Source organism: Rutidosis leptorrhynchoides, chromosome 4 (assembly GCF_046630445.1).
Source record: "Rutidosis leptorrhynchoides isolate AG116_Rl617_1_P2 chromosome 4, CSIRO_AGI_Rlap_v1, whole genome shotgun sequence".
Classification (NCBI taxonomy): domain Eukaryota; kingdom Viridiplantae; phylum Streptophyta; class Magnoliopsida; order Asterales; family Asteraceae; genus Rutidosis; species Rutidosis leptorrhynchoides.
The window spans coordinates 88,562,772-88,588,947 of record NC_092336.1 but is presented as its reverse complement, the minus strand read 5'-3'; the positions used below and the strand labels follow the sequence as shown (position 1 = coordinate 88,588,947).

Here is a 26,176-nt window from a genome sequence, read left to right as displayed (position 1 = left end):
GACAATACATTTGCTCCCTTACTGCGAAGCTATGGAATTTGATGTTGCAATCTTATTAATGTGCAATAACAATAGTATCTCAATCAAAAAAAATATCCAGGACTTTGAGGGTTACTCCTTTATCAAACTTATTTAATTTATTTAATATTATTGTTTTAATTAAATAAAAGAAAGATAAAAGAACTCAAAACCGTAAAATCGGTCAAACCGGACCGGATCAAACCGGACCAAACCGGCCAGTCAGACAACTTTCTTGGTCTGGTCTGGTTTCATATATGTTGAAACCGTCGATGCCGGTTTGGTTTGAGATTGAGTCAAAACCGGACCGTGAACACCCCTACTATCGATGTTTTCAAATCCTGACATTAAATGTAGCATAATTCGTGAGAACTGTGATGTATCAATATGTATACAGTGCATTTGCTTCTTATATAATAGTAATATTGATACTGATTTTCTTTTCAATTTTTTCCTTGGTTGTCATCAATACTATCCAAACTACTACAGAAAGGCTCATTTAGACATGTGGAAAAGGCTTATTAGACGTGTTGAATGACACGTCTAACTGGCACAGCACTAATTGATATTGTCAATTAGTGTGGTTCCTTGCACCGGTCTAATAAATTCATTTAGACGTGTTGATTTTCAACAAATAGACGTGTTCAACAGATGTTAGACGGGTGTTAATTAGACGTGTTCCGTTATCTTAATTAGACGTGGTCCGTTAGGTCATTTAGACGTGTTCCATTACTTCAATTAGACGTGGTCAAAACCCATTTGAACGTGTTCCGTTAGTGTAATTAGTCGTGTTGCTAGTAGAATTAGACGTGTTCTTGGGCAATTTGAAAACCTAATTAGTCGTATTTTAAGCTCTCTTTTTTCATTTGGTTGACATCAATGTTGTTCAATTTATAATTTGGTACCACTTACTTTAGGTGACAAGTTCAACCCATTTACTCGGGTTGATTCGATTAGTGTTCTATAATAAATGAGTCAATTATCAAAAACGAATAGGAGAATTGCTTGAAAGTCCCACTAAATATATGAAAAATCTTAAAATCAGTGTTGTAGTATTATAGTTATTGCAATTGCAATTGTAGTTATAATTGATACATCAGTTATATCTATTTATTTTTCCAAGAAAATGGATGAAATTCTTAAATCATTTTATATAATGTTTGTATAAGTAACTTAGTAGATTGCAATTTTGATGGTGGGTGTATATGATAGATATAAATGTTTAAAATAGACATATTTGACATTTATCTTTTTAAATGGGTAAAAATTGTTATATATAAAGGTTAAGAATGGACATATATGATATAATCATGTTTAGTTGGATAAATATGTGATTATTAAGGTAATGAAGGCTATATATGATAAAAACCCATGTTAGTTTGGAATTGGAACTGCTTAAATTTCTATGGTTGATGTAGGAAACCAATTGCATGATCTTTTCAGGGTTGGTAAACAAAACTTTAGAGGAGGTACACAACTATAGAAAAATATCATTAAGATCAATCTGAAGTAAAACTTTACACAACCATTGATCAGTGTACCAAACAGAGTACAACGTCAGAAGAAAATGTATTTGGGATATGCGATGCGATGCGCTTATTAAATAAATAGTAACAAACTAGTCTACATCTAGTTTATCAACGGGGTCGAAAGTCCACTAGAATAAAGGTAAGCTCGATGGAAAGCGTACGAGCATCCACAGTTTCTCATACGTCGCCAGGTGGCCCCACCCAATTTGTTCAAGCAACGAGATTCTTTCTTCATATAGCTGCTTCTTTGCCGGATCACCTTCTTCTTCAATCATACTGTTCACCACCTGTTCATACACAATTAGAAAAAGAAAAAAAAAACAAATACATTTTAATAAATAGTAGTGTCTGATATGATCATATGATTATGGAGAGATAAAAGGTTTTATTATAACCTTAAGTGCAGTGCCGAGTCTTCCACTATGTCGTCCACGTATCAACAGAAGAGTGTTATATTTGGATGATTTAGCATCTGCCCATTTTTGCAGCTCTTTGAAAGTGTCTTCAAACAGGTCTGGTTGACCAACACCGCCTCCTGCAGATGCTTGACCATCAGGTCTATCCACAACTTCTGCACCTAAGTTTGCAGCCAATGCAGCCATCTCACCCTATTTAAAAACATACACTAAAAAAATTAAAACCAGCTCTAAAAAATAATCATTTAGCTAAACAATCAGAAATGCATCATATGTACAGTAGTTCAACCTCTAGCTGGATTTGAAATCAAAAGCTGCTAACATATAATACCTTGAGTGACACAAGTTCCACTATAGCTAAACCTTTTTGGTAAAGGGATTCAACCAGTTGGTCACGCGTCGTCTCCATTTTCTTCTTGTTTTTCTACAAACAAAACAGCAAGTGATCTTTTTAATATTATTCTGACAAAATCCAAATTAGCACAACTTAGTATTATCTCAAAATGATATGACATATTAACTCATCAAAGAATCAAACTACTTGTCTGTAACAACCAAAAGCAAATCAGAAACATAAACAAGTACCTCAAATTCTTCCTCTTCAGGATCACCTTTGATGGAAAGAAATCTTGCTAATTCGTCTCTGTCAATACTCTCAATTACCTCATCTGCTGCACCAATTATCTGAAATGATAATGGTTTTGTGAAGTGATGTAATACAAGTTAGCAGTAATAAGCTGCTGAATGTAACATAAAAAGACAAAGTTTGACCTCATTACTTACCTCTTCATAGTGGTGTATTTTATCTTCTACTTCCTGGGATAAGAGCCCCTCCAATATTTGAGCCAGCAAGGGAGTGTATTTTGGATATTCCGTCTGCCATAAATTAAATACAATAAATAAATAAACATTTATGTAACTGCCTCTTCACTAAATGAAAGTTTAAGGCAATATAAACACCTTCAGTGAGATGGATAATTTTTGCCATTCTGCACGTTCATCTTCTGTGCCTTGTTTGAGGTTTGCAAGAACTTTAATCTTGGTGTCACGGACCTGATTTAGCACAAACACATGGAAACAAAATTTAGGATGCAAAATAAACATACGTGGATTAGTGTAAAAATTTACAAATTCTCGTGATACCTCTTCCTCTAAACGTTCTTCGACACTTTTTGTGGATGTTTTGGAAGTTGAATTCTTTCCCTTATCCTCCTCAACCTGTCAAATGGATAATATCAACTACTTAAAACCTGAAAGTATGATATAACATGAGGGAATAATAAAAAGGATCAAAGACGTCAATTATTACTTTAGTTGGTGGGACTTGATAATTTATCGTATACGATACGGGATTCTTTTCAGGGTCATTTCCATTATCAGAAACCTCAGATGAAGGCTTTCCATAAGAAATTGCTCCAACTAGTACAGATCCTGCTGGAGAACTCTGCAACAAATTAAGTATTGTAAAGCGTTTAATGCTTTAAAATTAAATATTAAAAATTAAACTAAAAAACCTTGTTTAATATGCTACCTTAGGAAGCTTGTCCTTAGATGGAGGTCCTACATAAAATGCTTCTTTTGATCTACAACAAGATAAGAAATGTAAGTCACAGATACACAACATGGGATACTTTAGGAAGAAAGGTGGGAATATGGACAGAGATAACGAACCCAGGATCTAATGTTGAAGATGTGAAGCTACCAGTACCCGTGACTGGACCATCTGGTTGAGTATAAAAGCTCAATTGCATGGCCTCCTATCAAAATTAATTAAAGGTTATATATGTTGGAAAAAAATAGTCATCAGAAGAAGCATTAAATTTATCTGATCTATAAACAACATAAGGCATGCATATTCTTCTATATATCACATATCATGCATCCAGTGTACTTTTGTACATATTTAATGTATAGTACCTGCATAACACCCTTAAAACGATTCATAAAAAAAAATGCAAGAATAATAAGAAATCGCCTTAGCACATGTTCAATATCCTAATTCTATTATGTGTACTATTCTCTCCATCAAAACCCCTTCTTCGTTGTGATAAAATTACTCGTATATGTTTAGATTGTTACACATGAAAGAGCAAACCACATTTTTATCGTGTTCAGGTAGAGTGGATATAGCAAATGTAATAAGATAAAACAATTAAATTATTACCTTGCCCAATTTTCTTTCAATGAACAACACTAATTGCTTCAATTTCTCTAAGTACTGCACATTCTCATTCCTGAAACTCATGAATTTTTAACAAATTTAGCGGACTATAACATATAACTCATTGTCATTAAGTCAGAGCATTAAAGATAGGACCATACCTCAAGAGCAGTTGTAAAGTGTATTCACCTTTAGGCAATTTTACATATGCAGGATAGACATCACCCTTTGCATATACACGCTATACATAGCAATTGGAAAATAATCAGAAGATAATAAGATAATTCAAGTAAAATATTATCTGTAGTGAGTAAGGTCATGAATATTGATTATTGGATGGAGAAAAAGTACCTTGTTCGAATCCGAAATCATATAAAATTGGGATTCAAACTTGTTATCATAGATACGATTGTTAAGTAAGGGTATTTGAGGTTTTACTTCTGCTTCATCTTCCAGTTTGAACTTGTAACTGCAGTAAAAGACGTTAATGATATTCTTTATAAATATAACTAACCGTCACAAGATGGAAAATAGATATTTAACAAAAACTTACGTTAATGTTAACGCAAGTATCTGTTTGCCAGAAGGTAATTTATCTCGATCTGCTGAAAGAGCACTCATTTTTGAATCAATAGGACGATACGGGACTCTAATCTGAAAAACCACAATTTAACATGGTAACATCTTCTTTCAAAAAAACATTCAGAAGAACATAACATAGTAACTAGTGTGGCTATTTCAACCCAATCAGCTATGAAGTTGGTTGGTTTGGGTTATAACTCTGAAGGGTTGGATAAGATTAAAAGACACATATAAGAAAGTAACATGTAATATCGGAAGTCACCCAAAGTTAATATTTTATGCATACAGTCTCCTAAATCATCCAAGTTAGAAAAAATATTACATTCATACTAATATCATTTATGTAATCATTTTCATAAACTAGTTGTTTGTAACTTTTTAGGACATATATGAAGTGGTTGTGGGCCAACTCAATATGTACCGAAATTACTAATTTTGACCCGTTACTAAGCCCGCCTGCCACACATACTTCGCTACCTCAAGTACTAACACATAAATAGGATTACGAACTCAGTTTTGACCTTGTTAAGCTTGGCGATTGGAGCAAGCTTCTCAGATGATAACAGAGCTCGGGCTTCAAGTCTAACAGGCGCTTCACTTCCATCAAGAACCACCTCATCTGTGCTAACATCTATCCCATGGAACGCTATCTACAAGTTCATTTTTAGATGAGAAAAGTAAAATCCAATAGTTAAAAGTTTAAGATAACAAGAGAGAAACATAAAGAAATATGTCACCTCGAAATCCACAACAGCAGTTTCGTGACTTCCTATGCCACTAGACCAGAATTGCGATATCACTAATTCCATGGTTCGACCACCCTCAACAGAAAAGGTAAAGCTCTTGGTTGATGGAGATGAAAATGATGGATTACTTTCCCATGTGATTGGCCTCTTCAATGGAGAGAGCTGTAAATATGTATAAGTATGTATAAATGTCAGAGTATGTCTACATGTTGCACAACTGACAGTATGCTAAGCCAAAGGTGATAACATGAGCGGGTCAGTTAACTGTTAACAACGAGCAACTTTCTAACACGAATCAAAATGGGTCTGGTCTGGTACTCTGGTCAGGTTGTGCCACTGCATCACAATTTCTGGTGATTCTTTTAAATGTTTATGAATAATTAATGTTTGGAGCAAGTTTACAAAAATATGAGTTGGAATAATAATCAATTTTATTAAAAAAAAAATTGAGCTGCTTATAAGGGGAGACTGCTTCATTATTTAGCCACTTAAATGTTTTTCCCATTTGAGCTGCTGATGATAAATAAAAATGAATAATACAAAAAGCCCCTTTAAATTGACCCTCCAATTCTATAATTTATGAAACATACCTGGACAACATCAATGTAAAACCTTCTAGCAGTGTCAAACCCTGAGGTGCGCATGGTTGCCTCAACCCAAGTAGCACCGTATGGTACCTCAATGTATTTGCGTACAATATGCCCTGCTCAATCAGAAAAGTAGATAATATTTAACTGCATAGCTATCAGAAAAGAATAAATTTTGATAACGTCACATTATCATAAGTGTATAAACCTGGCTGGAAAGACAGTCCAGAAAACGTAATTACTGGAGGTCGAGTTTCCACAATTTTTGGTTTTGTAATAGTAATTGGTATTCTGAAAAGAGGACCACGCCAGGGAGCGTTGCAGTCTATACCGTACACTTCAAAATAATGTAAACCATCACTAAGCTTCGTAGGATCTACAACCACACTGGTAAAAAGAAATAACACATTAAAAGTACACAAAACAGCAGATTACCAGAAAATATAAATATAAAAATGGGGCAAAGAAACATGATAATATTAAACAGTGAATAGAAAAACATTTACTTGAAGCTACGTCCATTGTAAGTGAGCAGGAGAAAATCGGGAGCTTTTACGACTTCCTTTCCGCTAGAATGTAGCTCGATACACTCTTCAAATGGGACCAACTGTTCTAAATTACTTGCACCTTCATGAAACTGTGGTTCAACTTGCACTGTCCACTGTTTTCAAAGAAACATGTTAGCAACTCATTATATAATAATAGAACACCACAAATGAATTATAGATATTGCTATAAGCTACAAAATGAACTAAATGTTTCCAGGAAAAAAAATCTGCAAGTCTGCAACTATTTGGTACATAACCTTAAAGGCTAACAATACATGGGAACTAAACCTAAATTAAAAAGGCCAAACTGGTATGCCATATATCTTTACAATCTCACCTCAGTGGTTTGATTGCAATAACTAGCCTCTCTCAGGTATATGCCTCGCACTGTTGATGCTGCTGCAAGTGGTGAATCATGAAACTTGTTAAAAGATGTCTGGGCTTGATATTAAACAGTCCATGGTAAAAATTATAAACAAAATAAATAACATATGAGATAAAGTGAACCTACTTGTTTTTCCTGCCTGACTTATTGCTATCTTGTACCACAGGCATGGCAAATCAGCTGATTTCTGAGCATATTCAAAAGCCCTGAAAGGATGTTACCATATGAGTCACCCACAGTATATAATAGAGAGTTCTATATAGTTTATGAAGTTGTTCGATATGAAGTCCAATATCTTACTTGTCAATTTGAAGTAGACCATGTCCATTAGATAGTTTATCTTCTGGCAAACAGCCAATTGGAGAACAAGTATTCTCAAGAGCCTTCCTCACGCTGTATGGACTCACATTAATCCCCTCAGCCTGTAAAATATTAGCATATGTATATATAACTTCATCGACAAAACGGTTATAAATCCAAAATCTTATGAGTATAGTATAAATGACCAAGCATATAATTATAATAATACCTTCATTGCACTGATAACCAGAGCTACTCCACCACATGCAGATGGGGATGACATTGATGTACCGTTCATAAGTTGGCGCCGCTGAAGAGTCCATGTAGGAACAGGGGCCACGGCCCCACCAGGAGCACTTACATACACACCAAGATCTCCATCAGCAGTGGGTCCCCGACTAGACCTGCGTTTATGATTAATTTAAGCACTTGTTCAAAGAAAACATTTGATGAATACTTTTGGAGCTGAAAGATTACCAAGTGTACTCGAGCCCTTCAGGTGGTGCCTCAACTAAAGCATGAGCTCCAGCAGCCATAGCAGGAGAAACATAAGCACCAACTCCTATTATGCTCGATGTGGTGCCCCCAGGTGCACCCACAGTGGTCAATGCGGGCCCGTTGTTGCCAGCACTGCTTACGAATACTACACGGTATTTATTAACCACCTATATTCAATGATCATATCCCGTAAGTGACTAAGAAACAAAACAAATGCAAATTTCACAAATTTGTCTTTTTTGCGTTAGAACCTCATCAACGAGCTCTACAAAGCGTCCATAGTTCGGTAACATTGTAGATTCACCATAGCTCATGTTGATAACATCACATTTGTGCTGCAAACATCCAAAAAGATACATATTAATCAGAGGATATTTAATCACAAATCATAAATAAAATTTGATAAAGTTAGTGTTGGCAACAGTACCTCCACAACAGCAATTAGTGCGCGTATCAAACCTGTTCCAGTTTCCATAGAACCTAAGCGCGAGTCTCCAATTTTACATGAAACTACCTGTGCTCCAGGGGCAATTCCATTCAGCAATGGTTCCTATACATTCAGATGTAATTTAGTGTTTAAGTGCATGGATGATGGAATAAATTACATACATACATGCATACATGCATACACACACACACACACACACACATATATACACACATATACATATACATACATATATATACATATCACTCGTACCGTTGGGTGGAAAGCAGTGGCAATACCAGCAACGTGAGTGCCATGCGGTGAACTATCAGTAACTATACTCAAAATGGTACCTTCATTATATACATTGGTCACGAATGTACAAGCATCTAACTTGCTAAAGACACCATACTTGCGTTCAATCCTGTGTAATAAGTATACAAAACAAAATTAAATGTGTGACAAAGAAGAAAAATATGAGATTTAATCCCAGATAAAGGGGTATACTTGTAATTAGTTAAGGGAACAAAATCAGCAAGCTTCCCACACTCGGGTTCATCCTCGAGACTCTGTGTGTCAAGAGCAACCCTCCACACTTCTCCATCATGCCATACAACAGCATCGATAACGGGACCCTTGTCATCATAGCTCTAATACATACAAACACGGGATGCACATACATATATATATATATAAAGATAACTACATGAAAAAAAGCAAAAAGCAAAAAAATTTCAATCAAAGACATAGAACACTGACATCTGTTTGTTTCTTCAAATAATCAACTCTATCCTGTAGATCTGTGCGAGTCCTTTTTAATTTCAACTCATCAACCTTTGTTTGCTTCTATAAACAGAACATATGTTAAAGGGTCGCACAATAAAAACACAACAGTAAGTCATCAGTAAAACGACAACCTTGTCAAACTCTTCAAGTTGCTTTACAGCCTCAGCAATTGTTTCTTGATTCTTCTCGTCCCACCTTTTCTTTCTTTCTTTCTGCCCCACAAACAAATATTTGAATGGTTATGTGAATTCTTAATAAGCATGTTGAATGTTACTTCCTATTTACTCCAATGTAATGCCCACCTTCAAACGAGATACTAATGTGTCCGTAAGAAGTTCATACACCAACTTATATCCAACATGCCAGTCTCCAGAAGGGTTGCTCCAAGAAGGATTAATAATAAGGGATGCCCCTGAAATAATATCATCCAGAAAAATCAATCATGTTTTTTACGATTTATTCAACATCCAGCCAGTTATGTAGATCAATATAGCTAATACCTGATGCTCCACGAATACAGCCATTTGCATCAGCCTTCACAACAGTAGAGGTATCGATATCACCGCTCCCAGTGCTGAGATGGGGAAACAAAAAAGTACAGGAAATGAAGAATTTTGTATATATAAACATCATTACAAAAATAAATATAACAAGATTGACTAGACTTTGATGGATACCAATCAATAACATCTAGGACTTTTGGCTTCCCATCAGAGGTCACCTGCAACCCCGCAGCAGCCGGATCAACACCAGAATCTGAAAGAAAAAAAAAAACATAAAATATTTGATGTGCAAAGCATGTAACCTGACCTACTCTTATATACATCTCTATAGTTTTTTATATTGTTTAGTCAATCATTTATATAAATTAGATATGTTCAGTCAGACAGTTATTCCTTCAGTTTAAAAAACGCAGAAACCATTTAACTTCGGTTTACGTAATTATCTCAGTGATATAAGAAATGGATGTACGACCCTTAAAACTTTCAAATATAAACTGCAACAATCAACCACCTTTTGTAATACATTTAGGATAACCAGTCTATTTATGAAATTCATCAATCTGGTTTCCATATTGTCGTGTACATATACATATTTCATATAATTGCGAAAAACATCAAACTCAATTCAATCATATATCAGTGTTTTCATGTTACTAACCAAATTTTATTTTACAGATTTGCATCAATCTAATTAATATTTATATTATTCATATAAAACACAAACGTCACACTATCTAAAAATGTATGAAACACGATTAAAAAAAAAATCTCTTCATACTATGGATAGAATAGTAAGTTAAAGACTCATCAATTTAGTTACTATTTTCTATATGCGTACACATACACTAACTAAACATAACCCACCACACAATTTAAACTCGGTTCATATTACACATTATACGGATGTCATGTTCAACTTTGTTGACAAAAAGGTAACATGAAATCTGTATATCCCATAAAGGATCAAAATTCCTAAAGTAGGTAACAAAAATCAAGTTTTATCCTACCTTGTTGCTAAATTAGTGATTAGTGATAAACCTGAACTTCGAATCCTTTTTGGTGATAAAACTGAAATTTAAATCCTTTAGTTAAAAAACCAAAACTTCCAACTTTTTTTTATGAGTAAAGTGATATTTTGGGAACTTACATTAGAAAATTATGAAACTTATGTTTCTTATTTCGGAAACATACCCTCGTGCACATACACATATTGACTAACTAATTAACACCTTCCCACCATCACAACAACACATCCAACTCCATTCATTTACATACTCTTAAAATCTTCATACTACTAATCCTTAAAAACCTGTATTCCACTCATCAAACAACAAATCACATACTTACATCAATCTGATATTATTTGATCGTTCATATACATGCACATATAGACTAATCAAACTTCTTAACAAAAACAATTAATTAAACCTCATACTACCACTAATCATACAACAAATTTCAGAACCAGTAATCATATACAAGTATACAACGAAAATAAAAAATAGAAAAATCGAAAACGATACCAAAAATCGCAACAACAACACCGCGTCCGTCAAACTCCGGATTCGCTTCGATGAATCTATCGGCACCGATTTCTTTCTTCGGCATGAGCGATGCTAAAAACGACGATTCGTTCAGCTTAAACTTACGTAAAGCGCCATTATTATCGATAGAAGATGATGATGAAGCAGGCATTGCCCTAATTTCACAAGTTTTTTTACTTGTAGTGTTATTATTTTTTATTTTAATTTTAATTTTGGATTTGGACGTAATGAGTAGATTGAAATTATGAGAGAGAAACGGCGTAGAAAATGATGATTGGAATATTGACACGTACGGTCCTTTAAATAAACATCCACTGTGCATTACTTTATTGGATTTTAGAAGGGTGTTTTTGTAATTTAGCGAGAGGATGACGGTGGTTGACGGTGACTTGACACCGCTCGCCGGTATTGGTTGGTTCGTTACGGTGGTTTAAGGAGTTCAGAACGTTAGTGGATTTAGTTTTCCATACGTCATCGCATATGTTTGGATATCGAGTCCCACCTTACCTTGTTGAGGCTCTAAATTAAAATAATTAAAAAATGGGATATCTAAGTTTACCCAAGTTTTTACTTAATTTACTTTTCTTCTCTTTTTTCTACGAAGAGAAAAAAAAAAAAAAAATAAAAAAAATCCAAACTTGTATAGAAGGAAGTCGGTTTTAAAAAGAAAACGTCAACAACTAAAAATATATAAAAGAAAATCGGAAAGACTTGTTAGAAATAAGGGTTATGAATTGACTGTCGGATTCGTTCTTGAATCGTGTGTTCACTTTCTCTAAGTATTTCGATCCTACGATTGCCTCGGTTGCACGAAATCTTTACAGGGATAAGACAAGAACGCAATCAGTGTTTTTGGCAATGAAATCACTGATCAAATTGTTAGAGAGTATGTGTATTTTCTGTTTATTAGAATGAAAGCAAAGTCCTCTATATATAAGAGGTGAAAAAGTGCGACGAAAGGTTGTAACCCTTCATTGTAAATATGCAACCTTTCAACGAAAAGATGCAACTCTTCGTTTAAAACCTTTTAGAAAATAACATCCCTCTTCATGAAATGATGTAACCATTCATGGTTACCTTTCATCAAAAGATGTAATTTTCAAGACCTTATTGAATTAACTCGAACGAGCGTGCATTCCGCACTCTCTAAACTCGTCATTGAGCTTAATTCGATAAGCCTTTGCTTTCTAATAAATCCCAATTAACTAAAATGATTGTTGATAACACTAAAATCACCAACAAATCCCCCCATTTTAGTGTAATCCTTGATTTACTAAAATAATTAAAAAAAAAAAAAAAAGAACAAACCAATGCATAAATGAAAATATTTCAGAAATTGAATTTTCACTTAGTATAATATTTACGAGAATTCGAGTATCAGGGTGTTTCAGAAATTGAACCCTTCCACTCATATGAAAACTATAAAATACCATACACATCAGTTTCTTACATATCCCTAAGACAATCTTGACACTATTATAAGCCATGTATCCCAATCCTTCAGTGAACATATTGGCAGCTAAGTCCAAAGCTCCATTGAAGCGGCAAAACTTCATGTTCACATAGGTAGCTCTTTTAGTCTTGCACCCGCATATGCAATTTTTCAAAAGAACTATTAAAAAGTTAAACTTCAACCTAACTCCACTTACGGGTCTAAACACATACTTTGAGATCAGTATATTTATGTGTTTCAATCTTCAGAAAGTAAGCTTACCTCATTGAATTCAGCTCCTAGCGTTGTACTAGAAGGGAATTGGGCGTCTCACTTTGGAAGATTTGGTTTGACTTCAATCCCATATCATTAGCCAACTTATGCGCACTTAAGTCTCAGGCTAATTCCTTTCGTCAAGTGATCCATTCAAATTTTGTTTGAACTCAACAAAATCCATAGATATCACTTCATTCATGATCAACTCACGAAACTGTAACACCCTGAATTTTGTGCGTCAGGAAATGTTCCTGAAAGTGTCAGAAAATGTGTGCACCAGAAAGCGCCGCTATAAGTGAACCTAACACTTATGCATTGTCATACCCCCAAATAGGGCCGGAGAAATATGACTTCACAATATCACAACACAAGTATGTACAAACGAGAACGACTCTATATGAGACGTTTTTAATATAACCAATGTATTAAAATAGCGGAAAGCATTAGGTCATTACAATGGGTGTTCTAATGCAATAATATGAATGTATAAATGCGGACTCCAAAAGCAGCAAAGTCCAAATAGCAAATAATCTTTAGCAATCTTCACCTGAGACAAAACATGCGTAAAGTGTCAACCAAAAAGGTTGAGTGAACAACATAGGTTTAATATATATAGTTTTAGACCACAAGATTTAGTTATCAAAAGTAAATGCTGAAGTTATGATATCGAAACGTAAACAAAGTTACCCCTGGACACCTTGAACTGTCAGTGTCGTAATCATTATTATGTAACCAAAGACCAACGGTCAAATGGTTAGAGACGTCACTCTCAATAGCGCTATTCACAATAACTAAGCTTACCAAATTCCAGTAATTAACGATATCATGGTAGGGATTTAGCATGAATCAAAGCATGTCAGCACAGTTAAACAGTTTGTGGGTACTTGTGTCTAAGCGTAAAACAGTTTGAAAGCAAGCATGTGTCTCACCCCAAAAGTTCAAAATAAGTAATAGAGAAACAATTAAAAAGTGGGGCTATGAAGTTCACCTTAATAGCAGATAGATATTCCACGCAAATTATGTGATCGGAGTGTTGAACACGGAGATCTCAACCTAGAGATATTATGTTCGATTAGTTAATGTCTAATAGACGTAATGTTTGTTTATTAATATAGCAAACTATATTAACAGTGACCGTTCTCGAGAAAAAATATATTTATATAAGTGATAATATACTTTGTGTACTTAAGTGTTACTATATAGATAAGTGTATAGGTTATACTAATTATAGTATTATTATTTACTTAATCAACTATTGTATATACTTATCATTATATGTTACATATATAAATATACACCTATGTTATACATACATATATATGCTTTATTATTATTATTATTATCATACATGCATGTGTTCATAACTATATGATATATATACATGAGGTATAAGTGTTACATATATATAAGTGTAAGATGATGCATATATATATACCTATTACTTTTCTTATTATTTACTAACTTATAGAACTTACACAATACACATTCATACATACATACACACGTGCATATACATACATATATACACATACATATACACGTATGTATATATTTACATATACACACACACATATACATACAGTGTATACATGCACATACGTACGTACGTATGCATGCATGTTTTAACACCCCAGATATTTTTTTTTATTTATAAATATACAGCGGAAGACCAATTTATAGATATGTAATATAAACATGTATGTATATAAAATCCCATTAATAGTAAATACGTCAATCAATAAATGACCGGGTGTTATATTAAACATTAAAACAGCTTTTAATATAAAAGACACGACATCAGAGTTTCCGGCTTTGTCAAACATATCTTCCAGCATCCCATCTTCATCCTGATAACTATCATACAACATATCCATAACCTGCAGGGAAGATGTGGGGATTAGCACGAAGCTAAGTGAGTGCAACTAACTACAGGTAATAGTATACAGGAACCGTTATACTAATCATGTCACATAGTCTAACACATAAACATCACCCAAGTTCCATCTACAGAGACTCTGGCGGCTCGGCCAAACCATTAACCACCAGTTGATCGGGCTGGGGCTTACCAGAAGTTCCTCCACCACCGTGTTGTATATATATAATCCACACGCGACGGACGCGTCATTCACACATATATACACCACGGCTGTCTAGGCTACCACAGAGGAACCCAACCCGCAGGTTGATCTCTCCTACCGAGGCTACCACACAATAGGGACGCACTGGGCTCCAGCAGACAAGCATCAACTAACATGCAGTCATCACAACAGCTAACTAACAGTAGTAGCAAGTATATCTAACAAGCATGGCAATCATAATATAACATGCTACTCTATACTATATACTCCAGTTAGTCCCACTCACCGAAACCGGCATCACTCGATAGTCTAATGTCACCGAGTCTTCTCCTCGTCTGTATCACCTGAAAACAATACTCACAAGTTAGCAAATCATATCTCAAATGCTAACAATATCACAATCACAATATATATACATATATACATACACCATCAATATACAAACGGGCAGCATAACGGCTACAAATAAGCACTTAGTAAAATTTTCCACTGCCAAAGACACTCGGTCGACTGTCAGAGACAGTCAGCCGACTGTCTACACTCACTCGACCGAGTGTCTAGTGAAAGGACCCGTTCATATACATTATAAACGATTCACAATAGTTGATTACATCGCGAGGTATTTGACCTCTATATGATACGTTTTACAAACATTGCATTCGTTTTTAAAAGACAAACTTTCTTTACATCAAAAATTGACGGCATGCATACCATTTCATATTACATCCAACTATAATTGACTTAATATTAATCTTGATGAACTCAACGACTCGAATGCAACGTCTTTCAAAGTATGTCATGAATGACTCCAGGTAATATCCTTAAAATGAGCTAATGCACAGCGGAAGATTTCTTTAATACCTGAGAATAAACATACTTTAAAGTGTCAACCAAAAGGTTGGTGAGTTCATTAGTTTATCATAATCAATCATTTCCGTAATAGTAATAGACCACAAGATTTCAGTTTCCATAAATATCCGTACACTCGCAAGTGTTTAAAAGTATTCTATAAGTTGTAGGCACCCGGTAACAAGCCTTAACATTCATGTTTTACCCTCTGAAGTACACCAGATCAGGTGTGTTTAAAATAACCTCGAAGTACTAAAGCATCCCATAGTCAGGATGGGGTTTGTCAGGCCCAATAGATCTATCTTTAGGATTCACGCCTACCGTACATAGACAAGTAGTTTAATGTTACCAAGCTAAGGGTATATTTCTGGTTTAAACCCACATAGAATTAGTTTTAGTACTTGTGCCTACTTCGTAAAACATTTATAAAACAGCGCATGTATTCTCAGACCAAAAATATATATTGCAAAAACAATTAAAAAGGGAGCAAATGAAACTCACAATACTGTATTTTGTAGCAATTATGTATATGAGGGCACTGAAAATGATAAACGTTAGGTTGACCTCACGAGCAATACCCTCGATCAATACCCATAACCTCCATAGCTATAACCCATAATTTCCTTAGCTCTATCCCGTTTGAAAACTTATTTTAAAATCGTCCGAGTATAACTCCGTCGTAGTATTTTATGTATACTAATAATATCTTGAAATAATACAAAAAATATATATATATATATATATATATATATATGTAATTCGATTGAGAGAGTTTAGAGAAATATATTTTCAAGTTTCTATGAAATAATGAAACCTATTGAATTCTATTTATAATAGATTTTTGAATTATTAAAGTGAATTATTAAAGTATGAGTTATTAAAATGAATTATTAAAGTATGAATTATTAAAGTGAATTATTAAAGTGAATTATTAAAGTATGAATTATTAAAGTGAATTATTAAAGTGAATTATTAAAGTATGAATTATTAAAGTGAATTATTAAAGTAAATTATTAAAGTGAATTATTAAAGTATGAATTATTAAAGTGAATTATTAAAGTATGAATTATTAAAGTGAATTATTAAAGTATGAATTATTAAAGTTAAAGTAAAATAAAAGTAAAGTAAAGGTAAAGTTAAAGTATAGTAAAAGTATAAAACTATATAGGTATTATACGCGTATAAATATATATAATATTAATTTAAATCGTTATATATATTTAATAAAATAAAATATAAATATTGTTATCTTTATCATACTGGTTAAGTAATGAGTTGTCAAAAGTGGTTCTAGATATTTATAAAAGATATATACGTTTTAATAATAAAGTTCTTTTTAAACTGAAAACGTTTTTTGTAATTTTGAAACTAAATCAAATAAATATGATAATTTTGTTTTCCAAAACTAAATATATTTAAGAATCATTTTGTTAAAAGGTTAAAATAATGGAAATCGTTATACCACAAAACATTTTAGAAAAGTAGATTTATATATATTCATAATAGGTTTCAAGTTTTTAAATTACAGTCTGTTGGTGAAGCATGGGATAAAGTCCAAAGGTTAAATAAACGTATGAAATCATCTTAATGAAAAATGTCGAGTTACTTAACTTGTCGATATCCAACATCTAAGTTATTTACACTCCACGTTCTTATTTTCATATTAAATAAAATGAAAGTTAACATAGTTATCTTATCAAGGTCACGAGGAAAATATTATAAAACATGCCTTGGAAATTAAACAGGAATTTCCACTAACCCTTGTCTAGTTCCCGTTAATTGACACATTTGTTCTTATTTATAAATCACTTTACCATTTTCCGAATGTTGTCAAAAAGAATAGATTTCTTAAATCACAGTGGACCTCATAACATAGGCCCGTAATCATATCATAATGTATTTGATAATTCAATCATTTGATATTATCTCTTAATTCTGTCGATAAATATATCGAAACAAATACGTTCATGTAAAGTATCATATATCTAATACTTTGTTAATGTTTTCAGTTAATATTATATATTATATATACATATCTATATACTCATAATTGTTTGTGAATCGTCGAACACGGTCAAAGGGTAATTGATTACATGAATGTAGTTCCAAACTTTTTGAGATTCAACATTACAAATTCTGCTTATCGTGTCGGAAACATATAAAGGTTAAGTTTAAATTTGGTCGGAAATTTTCGGGTCGTCACAGTACCTACCCGTTAAACAAATTTCGTCCCGAAATTTGATCGAGGTCGTCATGGCTAACAATAAGAATGTTATTATGATGAATATAAGTTGATTCATAGGGTTTTATCATGATTGATAAATATGGATAAAATAATTCGATTACTCGAAACGTATGAGTGAAGCTATCGTAAAAGAGTGAAATGAGAAAATAGGGATTCGTCTTATCTTTTGACGTCATCACAGTTGATCTCCGGATTAAAGAAAATCTTTGTAATCTATATAGGATTTGATTCTTCGATGATTAAGGAAATTATGATCCTCTTCGATTTAATGCGATGATTCATCTCGATTTTTCTGTCGGATATTTCACTATAAATCCACCTCCTTCGTTTCCTTTTAATTCACACCTTCTATTCTTTCTCCCTCAATTCTTACTTTAAAATTATTCGTCAATATGCTTCATCTAGTGCTGATTCTCGATATACTCCTCACTTTCATATCTGTCGTTCTTCTTTTTCATCTACCTCCGGAAGAATCTATTTACTTCTACTATACTCTTGGTTTTATAGTGTTTTTTGTTCTCTCGTGTCTTTATATTGCTATATGCATCGATATATACGGTTTATAATTTCTGGGTTGTTGTTGGGTTTTATATCTTCCCTTATATTTCGATGTCCCTGCTTCTGTCTTCTATAATCATTGTCATCCCCAATTAATGCTCTCTTTTATTTGCTGCGATTTATACCCCAATTTCTATTTCGGAGTTTTGTCCTTTCGTTTCTTCTTCTTGCGATTAAGCACCGCTTGTAATGGTCCAGAATTCGCATATATGAATTTCGGAATGAACATTGTTAATGTTCTAAGAAGGAAATTGTAATGGCACGATATTGACTTGTCAAATTACTAGAATACCTCGGATAAGGCCGAATCAACAAGAAATATTTTCTTGATATTTTAGAGGTTAAAGAGAATGCAAGAGTCGTGTAACATAGAACATGATGACGTTATAATCTGTGAATCATCACGTTCCATTTAGAAACTCAGCATGACTTACTGTAATATAATCACGTTGATCAAGTGTCATTATATTATACTAGTTCATGCTTCAGTTCCCAACACTACTTCAAAAATATTCCTATTTTAAATTCGAAAGTTTCAGAATTTAGAAACTAAAATAGTTTATTTTATGATGTAATACAGACAGCACGAAGAGGTAAATGATTTCTGATAAGAATAATTATGGAAATATCTTCAGAAATATGGAGGATATTTATAATGAAAGATACGATGATATCTTAAAATTTCTAATATCAGAGGATGATGAAGAATATTGTCCGTAAGGGTTTAGAGTCAGGAGCAAGGTATTCGATAATGACTTCAGCAGACATGGAATCATTTAGATTCTTTGAAGGTAGATTTCGTCCTTGTGATTTATCCACAGCCTTCTTCATGGTTTGTTCAATCCGTATTTTTCAGTACCAAATCTTCTCTTTTTCTGAGCTTTGCTAACACACTACTCTTTATCATCAAACTTTTTACTATTAAGGTCGTTTATAGTTTTTGCTGCTTCATCAGTATTTCGAGAACTAGTTCGCAGTTTAGGGTGTTTTTCAGAAACTTCACATTCAAAGTATATAAGTCCAGAAGATAGACACATATAATTGTTGGTGTAGACATGCTGCGAGATTTCAAAATACTGATTGCTAATTTCCGATGATTCGTATGGCAATTCTCGTTACAAGATGCAGATGAGTAAATGATGGGGTTTTGATAAATATAAAGATTTTTTGGAAAATCAAAGATCAATGAAGTTGTTAATAAGTTTACTGCAAATGTGGCGAGATATGAAAGGTTCCTCGGTAATAATGATGAAGGGGTAATCATTATAATAAGGCTTATTCGATTGAACAATTGAAGTTGGTTTGCTGGAGCTGTGACAAAATCGTCTATTTTTAGAAGGGATTGAAAAGTTATTTTAGCTAGTAAATGTCAAAAGGTCTGACATGGATACATGTTAAATTATGACTTTAGTTTCAAGAGTTTTTCAGGTACGTAACTGTGGATAACATGTGGTTGGATCATCATCTCGATTGTTCATTATTTGAAGTGTCTTCAGGTATTTCGAAGGGTTTGAACACAGATTATAATCGTTAATATACATACGATGTTCTAACACAGTTTTGAAGTTAAAGTATAGCTTTGAAAGATGTAAGAATCTAAGAGTGATGATACCGGTTATAACTTGAATTGAATTCGGCGATTTCAAAATCAGAATATGTAATTAGATTTTTGAATGAGTATGGTTGTTTTGATTTCTATAAAAGAATGTATATTGTTATGAAAGTAGGGAGTATAATGGATGATCTGTTGAATCAGATTCGAAGAATGTAACATATTAATTGTGAATTTATATATCTCTCGGGTATTACCTACCCGTTAAAAAAAATGTCACAATTAATATTTTGTACAAAAGAATTTTATTACAGTCTTTATGGAAATATATGTGTATATTTCTTCAGATGTAATATAGATTTAATGAGTTAATATTAAATTAAACTCACTTGATTTATGGTTAAGGCTAGGATAGATAATTTATAAACTTTAGAAATTACATAATCATCGTAGAATGTTTTCCCAATGAAGTTATGAATCAATACTTCATCGTTGTGGTATTCCTTAGTATCTACAGGGCGTATGACGTCGATGCTCATGGGACAGATTGTGAAGTTGAGGTTTGCGATGCAGTTGTTGTTGGTGGTGGTAATGGTACTGTTGATGTTGTTGATGGTGGTACTTGTTATGTTGCTGGTGCTGCTGCTGGTGTTTGTAACCTTTGCACCATATTCTCCAAAGCCACTACCCGAGCGCGAAGCTCGTTGACTTCTTCTATTACACCTGGGTGATTGTCGGTTCGGACGAGCGGATAAATAAGATCTAGAATTTGGTGTAGTATATAATCATGACGAGATACTCTGGAAATGAGAGAAAATGGTGTTTCGAACAGGTTCGCCGGTAAGTGCTTCAGGTTCATTGCCAAGAGGGCAATGTGGTGGATGGAAAGGATCGCCTTCTTCTTGTCTCCAATGATTAAGGAGGCTACGAACCCATCCCCAATTCATCCAGAATAGATGATGGCTGATTGGTTGATCCATTCCAGTCACACTGCTTTCGGAGCTTGAGTGGGATTCCATTTCGGAATCCGAGGAACTTGAACTGATGATGAATTCCATTTCGGACGATTTGATAAAGGATTTTTCGATACGAAATGATTTTCCGGCTATCGGGTGGTATTCTAACTACATAGAATATCTATATATATATATATATATATATATATATATATATAGATCAAAAGATTTCATAGATTACGGAGGAATTTACGGAATATGTCAGGCAAAGTTTACGGTAATAGATACGATAAGATATGATTTAGCAGATACGCTAAGATATGAATTTTGTCTATACACTATTCATGCAATCAATGCAGCAAGACGTGTCTAGACTAAGAATGATAAGCAGGTAATTTCCTAAGGATGGTAAGTAGATGATTTCCGACTAAAAATGATAAACAAAACTTTTGACATGCAGACACGGTCGAAGTCCAGACTCACTAATGCATCTTAACAACTATCAGTTAGACACACTAATGCAAGACCTGGTTCGCTAAGACCACCGCTCTGATACCAACTGAAAGGACCCGTTCATATACATTATAAACGATTCACAATAGTTGATTACATCGCGAGGTATTTGACCTCTATATGATACGTTTTACAAACATTGCATTCGTTTTTAAAAGACAAACTTTCTTTACATCAAAAATTGACGGCATGCATACCATTTCATATTACATCCAACTATAATTGACTTAATATTAATCTTGATGAACTCAACTACTCGAATGCAACGTCTTTCAAAGTATGTCATGAATGACTCCAGGTAATATCCTTAAAATGAGCTAATGCACAGCGGAAGATTTCTTTAATACCTGAGAATAAACATGCTTTAAAGTGTCAACCAAAAGGTTGGTGAGTTCATTAGTTTATCATAATCAATCATTTTCGTAATAGTAATAGACCACAAGATTTCAGTTTCCATAAATATCCGTACACTCGCAAGTGTTTAAAAGTATTCTATAAGTTGTAGGCACCCGGTAACAAGCCTTAACATTCATGTTTTACCCTCTGAAGTACACCAGATCAGGTGTGTTTAAAATAACCTCGAAGTACTAAAGCATCCCATAGTCAGGATGGGGTTTGTCAGGCCCAATAGATCTATCTTTAGGATTCACGCCTACCGTACATAGACAAGTAGTTTAATGTTACCAAGCTAAGGGTATATTTCTGGTTTAAACCCACATAGAATTAGTTTTAGTACTTGTGCCTACTTCGTAAAACATTTATAAAACAGCGCATGTATTCTCAGACCAAAAATATATATTGCAAAAACAATTAAAAAGGGAGCAAATGAAACTCACAATACTGTATTTTGTAGCAATTATGTATATGAGGGCACTGAAAATGATAAACGTTAGGTTGACCTCACGAGCAATACCCTCGATCAATACCCATAACCTCCATAGCTATAACCCATAATTTCCTTAGCTCTATCCCGTTTGAAAACTTGTTTTGAAATCGTCCGAGTATAACTCCGTCGTAGTATTTTATGTATACTAATAATATCTTGAAATAATACAAAAAAAAATATATATATATGTAATTCGATTGAGAGAGTTTAGAGAAATATATTTTCAAGTTTCTATGAAATAATGAAACCTATTGAATTCTATTTATAATAGATTTTTGAATTATTAAAGTGAATTATTAAAGTATGAATTATTAAAGTGAATTATTAAAGTATGAATTATTAAAGTGAATTATTAAAGTAAATTATTAAAGTATGAATTATTAAAGTGAATTATTAAAGTGAATTATTAAAGTATGAATTATTAAAGTGAATTATTAAAGTATGAATTATTAAAGTGAATTATTAAAGTATGAATTATTAAAGTGAATTATTAAAGTATGAATTATTAAAGTTAAAGTAAAATAAAAGTAAAGTAAAGGTAAAGTTAAAGTATAGTAAAAGTATAAAACTATATAGGTATAATACGCGTATAAATATATATAATATTAATTTAAATCGTTATATATATTTAATAAAATAAAATATAAATATCGTTATCTTTATCATACTGGTTAAGTAATGAGTTGTCAAAAGTGGTTCTAGATATTTATAAAAGATATATACGTTTTAATAATAAAGTTCTTTTTAAACTGAAAACGTTTTTTGTACTTTTGAAACTAAATCAAATAAATATGATAATTTTGTTTTCCAAAACTAAATATATTTAAGAATCATTTTGTTAAAAGGTTAAAATAATGGAAATCGTTATACCACAAAACATTTTAGAAAAGTAGATTTATATATATTCATAATAGGTTTCAAATTTTTAAATTACAGTCTGTTGGTGAAGCATGGGATAAAGTCCAAAGGTTAAATAAACGTATGAAATCATCTTAGTGAAAAATGTCGAGTTACTTAACTTGTCGATATCCAACATCTAAGTTATTTACACTCCACGTTCTTATTTTCATATTAAATAAAATGAAAGTTAACATAGTTATCTTATCAAGGTGACGAGGAAAATATTATAAAACATGCCTTGGAAATTAAACAGGAATTTCCACTAACCCTTGTCTAGTTCCCGTTAATTGACACATTTGTTCTTATTTATAAATCACTTTACCATTTTCCGAATGTTGTCAAAAAGAATAGATTTCTTAAATCACAGTGGACCTCATAACATAGGCCCGTAATCATATCATAATGTATCTGATAATTCAATCATTTGATATTATCTCTTAATTCTGTCGATAAATATATCGAAACAAATATGTTCATGTAAAGTATCATATATCTAATACTTTGTTAATGTTTTCAGTTAATATTATATATTATATATACATATCTATATACTCATAATTGTTCGTGAATCGTCGAACACGGTCAAAGGGTAATTGATTACATGAATGTAGTTCCAAACTTTTTGAGATTCAACATTACAAATTCTGCTTATCGTGTCGGAAACATATAAAGGTTAAGTTTAAATTTGGTCGGAAATTTTCGGGTCGTCACATCTAGTCACTCGGTCGATGGTCTTTCACAGACACACTCGGCCGTGGGTCTTACACACTCGGTCGATGGTCGAGTCGGTCGGTCGAGGGTCTCAAGACACTCGGCCGACTGTGTTTATCTGCAGAAGCTGAAGAACAAAGTGACGGGTTTCACCCAAATTCAACCAATTCTTGCTCTAGAGCTAGGTTACGACCTCAAAACTGACCAAATCAAAGACACTAAACATGTAGAAACATAAACCCACAAGATTTAGACTCAAACAACATCAAATCTAACCATTTTGACCCAAATTACACACTTTGTAAAAACTAACACAAAAACTCCATTTTCTCAAAGATTAAAGCATGAAAGCTTGTGATTCTTACCTTGATAGAATCAGTAAATCACAAGGAAGAAGATTATATGCTTAATTCGAGCTCAAGAACAAATTTTGGCAATTAGGGTTTGGTATAGGTGGAGAAGATGAAGAACGGGGTGTTTGGGAATAATCTGGAAGAATGGAGAAAATAGGCAGCACTAGACAACATATTTGGGTTTAATTCCCACACTGTGAAACACACGGGTATTTATCAGTTATCTGATATCTTTCGTACTTAATTTGACTGCCCTAACGGAGTCCAAATTAAATACACAAACCTGTTCTATGACCCTTGTCACAAACTGGTCCTATCCACATCATTAAATAATAATAAATATAAAATTAAAATAAAAGCATATAATAACACCACACAACCCGAGGACAAAAATAGTAATCTAACAGCTAGGCCCGCTTCGAGGGTGTTACAAATCTTCTCCCTTAAAGAGATTTCGTCCTCGGAATCTGCTAAGTCATAGCCAATACGGTCACATGTAATCAATATCAACACAATTGGTCACCCCGGTAGCTACACCAAAACACATCCTAAGATAACAAGCATTACCAAAGCTTATTAGTTTTCTCATTTGTCAGTCCATAAGCCAAAATCGTTAATTTAAAAAAAATTCACCGTCATTAAGTCAATGCCAACCCTTTCTTTATGAACAACTCCAATCACGCAACACAACATTCAGATAATTTATCCCACAATTATCTATAGCATCACAATTATCGCTTGAAGGGGTAACCAAGTACCAACCATCCACTGTTTAACAAAGGTCGGTCACGTCATCTTTTATCATAGCGCTAAGCTAAGAGGATAACGATCAAACAATTCAACACTATATGCAATCAACATTCATTTAAATACAAGACAACCCATAAAGTATTATATAGACCCATCATCAACTTAATTGACTTCCACAAAATGGTTCACAACAAGTTTCCGCTTACATATCGTATTCTCGAATCATATGTAACTATCCATCATTTAGTCCTCCCATTTACATCAATCAGTCTGATTTCCTCGGTTTTCCATGAAAAGTTTCACGTCAATCTGTCACTATACCCCATTTTCTGAAGATACCAACGATTATACACTATCAATTTCATCGAATCGAACTGATCCATCAAATTTCGAGATTACCCATAAAGTAAATCCATCAAATCTCCTATTCAGTTTATTCTAAGTCATCTATCTGTTGTCAACGTGTCACATGAACACTCAACTCAGTTAAGCCCACAATTCTACATCACCAAATCAACAAAGGTCATGGGTATTACAAACCACCACAACGGGCTACAACGTAACCTAAATCAAATCAGGTCCTACGGTCATACGCCTTACAAAGCTCCATCCATTCTCGTAGGTCAAAAGCTAACTTATCGGTTTAAAGCCAAACACACCATCTGCTAGTCTAACTTATCGGTTTAAAGCCAAACACACCATCTGCTAGTCTACTATCCAAGGGTCAAGACCTGCTATATGCCGATCTGCAAACTTACTTACTCACAATACACGATATCCGAATCGTTCCTCACATTCTGGTCTAGAAAACAGTCTTTACCACGAGCTAAAGAAATTCAATCCTGACAACCTGCCGCTATCTAATAACTGAAAAAGTCTAATTTTGTCTGAACTCCAAACTTGATCTATCAATAATCTTAAAAAAATACCACGAAGATTCCATCTCATGTCTAGGTTTTACACACTAACTCTCGAGTCACTACTAATGACCCACTACATTATATTTGTCAATCATGATTTGAGGTTATCCCCAAGTCACCTTCATCGAATTTCCTAGATCAACTCACTCTCAAACACAGAGTAATGG

The 26,176-nt window shown here is 33.4% G+C and overlaps 1 protein-coding gene across 1 annotated transcript; it reads right to left on the bottom strand.

Moving 5' to 3' along the window:
* Positions 1-1,487: 1,487 nt before the first annotated feature.
* On the bottom strand, positions 1,488-11,352 carry LOC139839905 (tripeptidyl-peptidase 2). Its single transcript, XM_071830111.1, has 34 exons — positions 11,010-11,352; positions 9,661-9,739; positions 9,484-9,557; positions 9,286-9,395; positions 9,115-9,195; positions 8,957-9,043; positions 8,705-8,847; positions 8,471-8,621; positions 8,198-8,320; positions 8,022-8,105; positions 7,750-7,937; positions 7,502-7,676; positions 7,273-7,394; positions 7,099-7,178; positions 6,925-6,986; positions 6,546-6,700; positions 6,248-6,426; positions 6,043-6,155; positions 5,444-5,614; positions 5,228-5,356; positions 4,678-4,778; positions 4,476-4,593; positions 4,286-4,365; positions 4,128-4,197; positions 3,635-3,720; positions 3,495-3,546; positions 3,273-3,407; positions 3,107-3,181; positions 2,924-3,016; positions 2,747-2,839; positions 2,549-2,647; positions 2,295-2,387; positions 1,943-2,155; positions 1,488-1,834 (listed from the first exon to the last, which is right to left on the bottom strand). The coding sequence occupies exons 1-34, from the start codon at positions 11,350-11,352 to the stop codon at positions 1,676-1,678; spliced, it is 4,116 nt and encodes a 1,371-aa protein (XP_071686212.1). The 3' UTR covers positions 1,488-1,675.
* Positions 11,353-26,176: the final 14,824 nt, after the last annotated feature.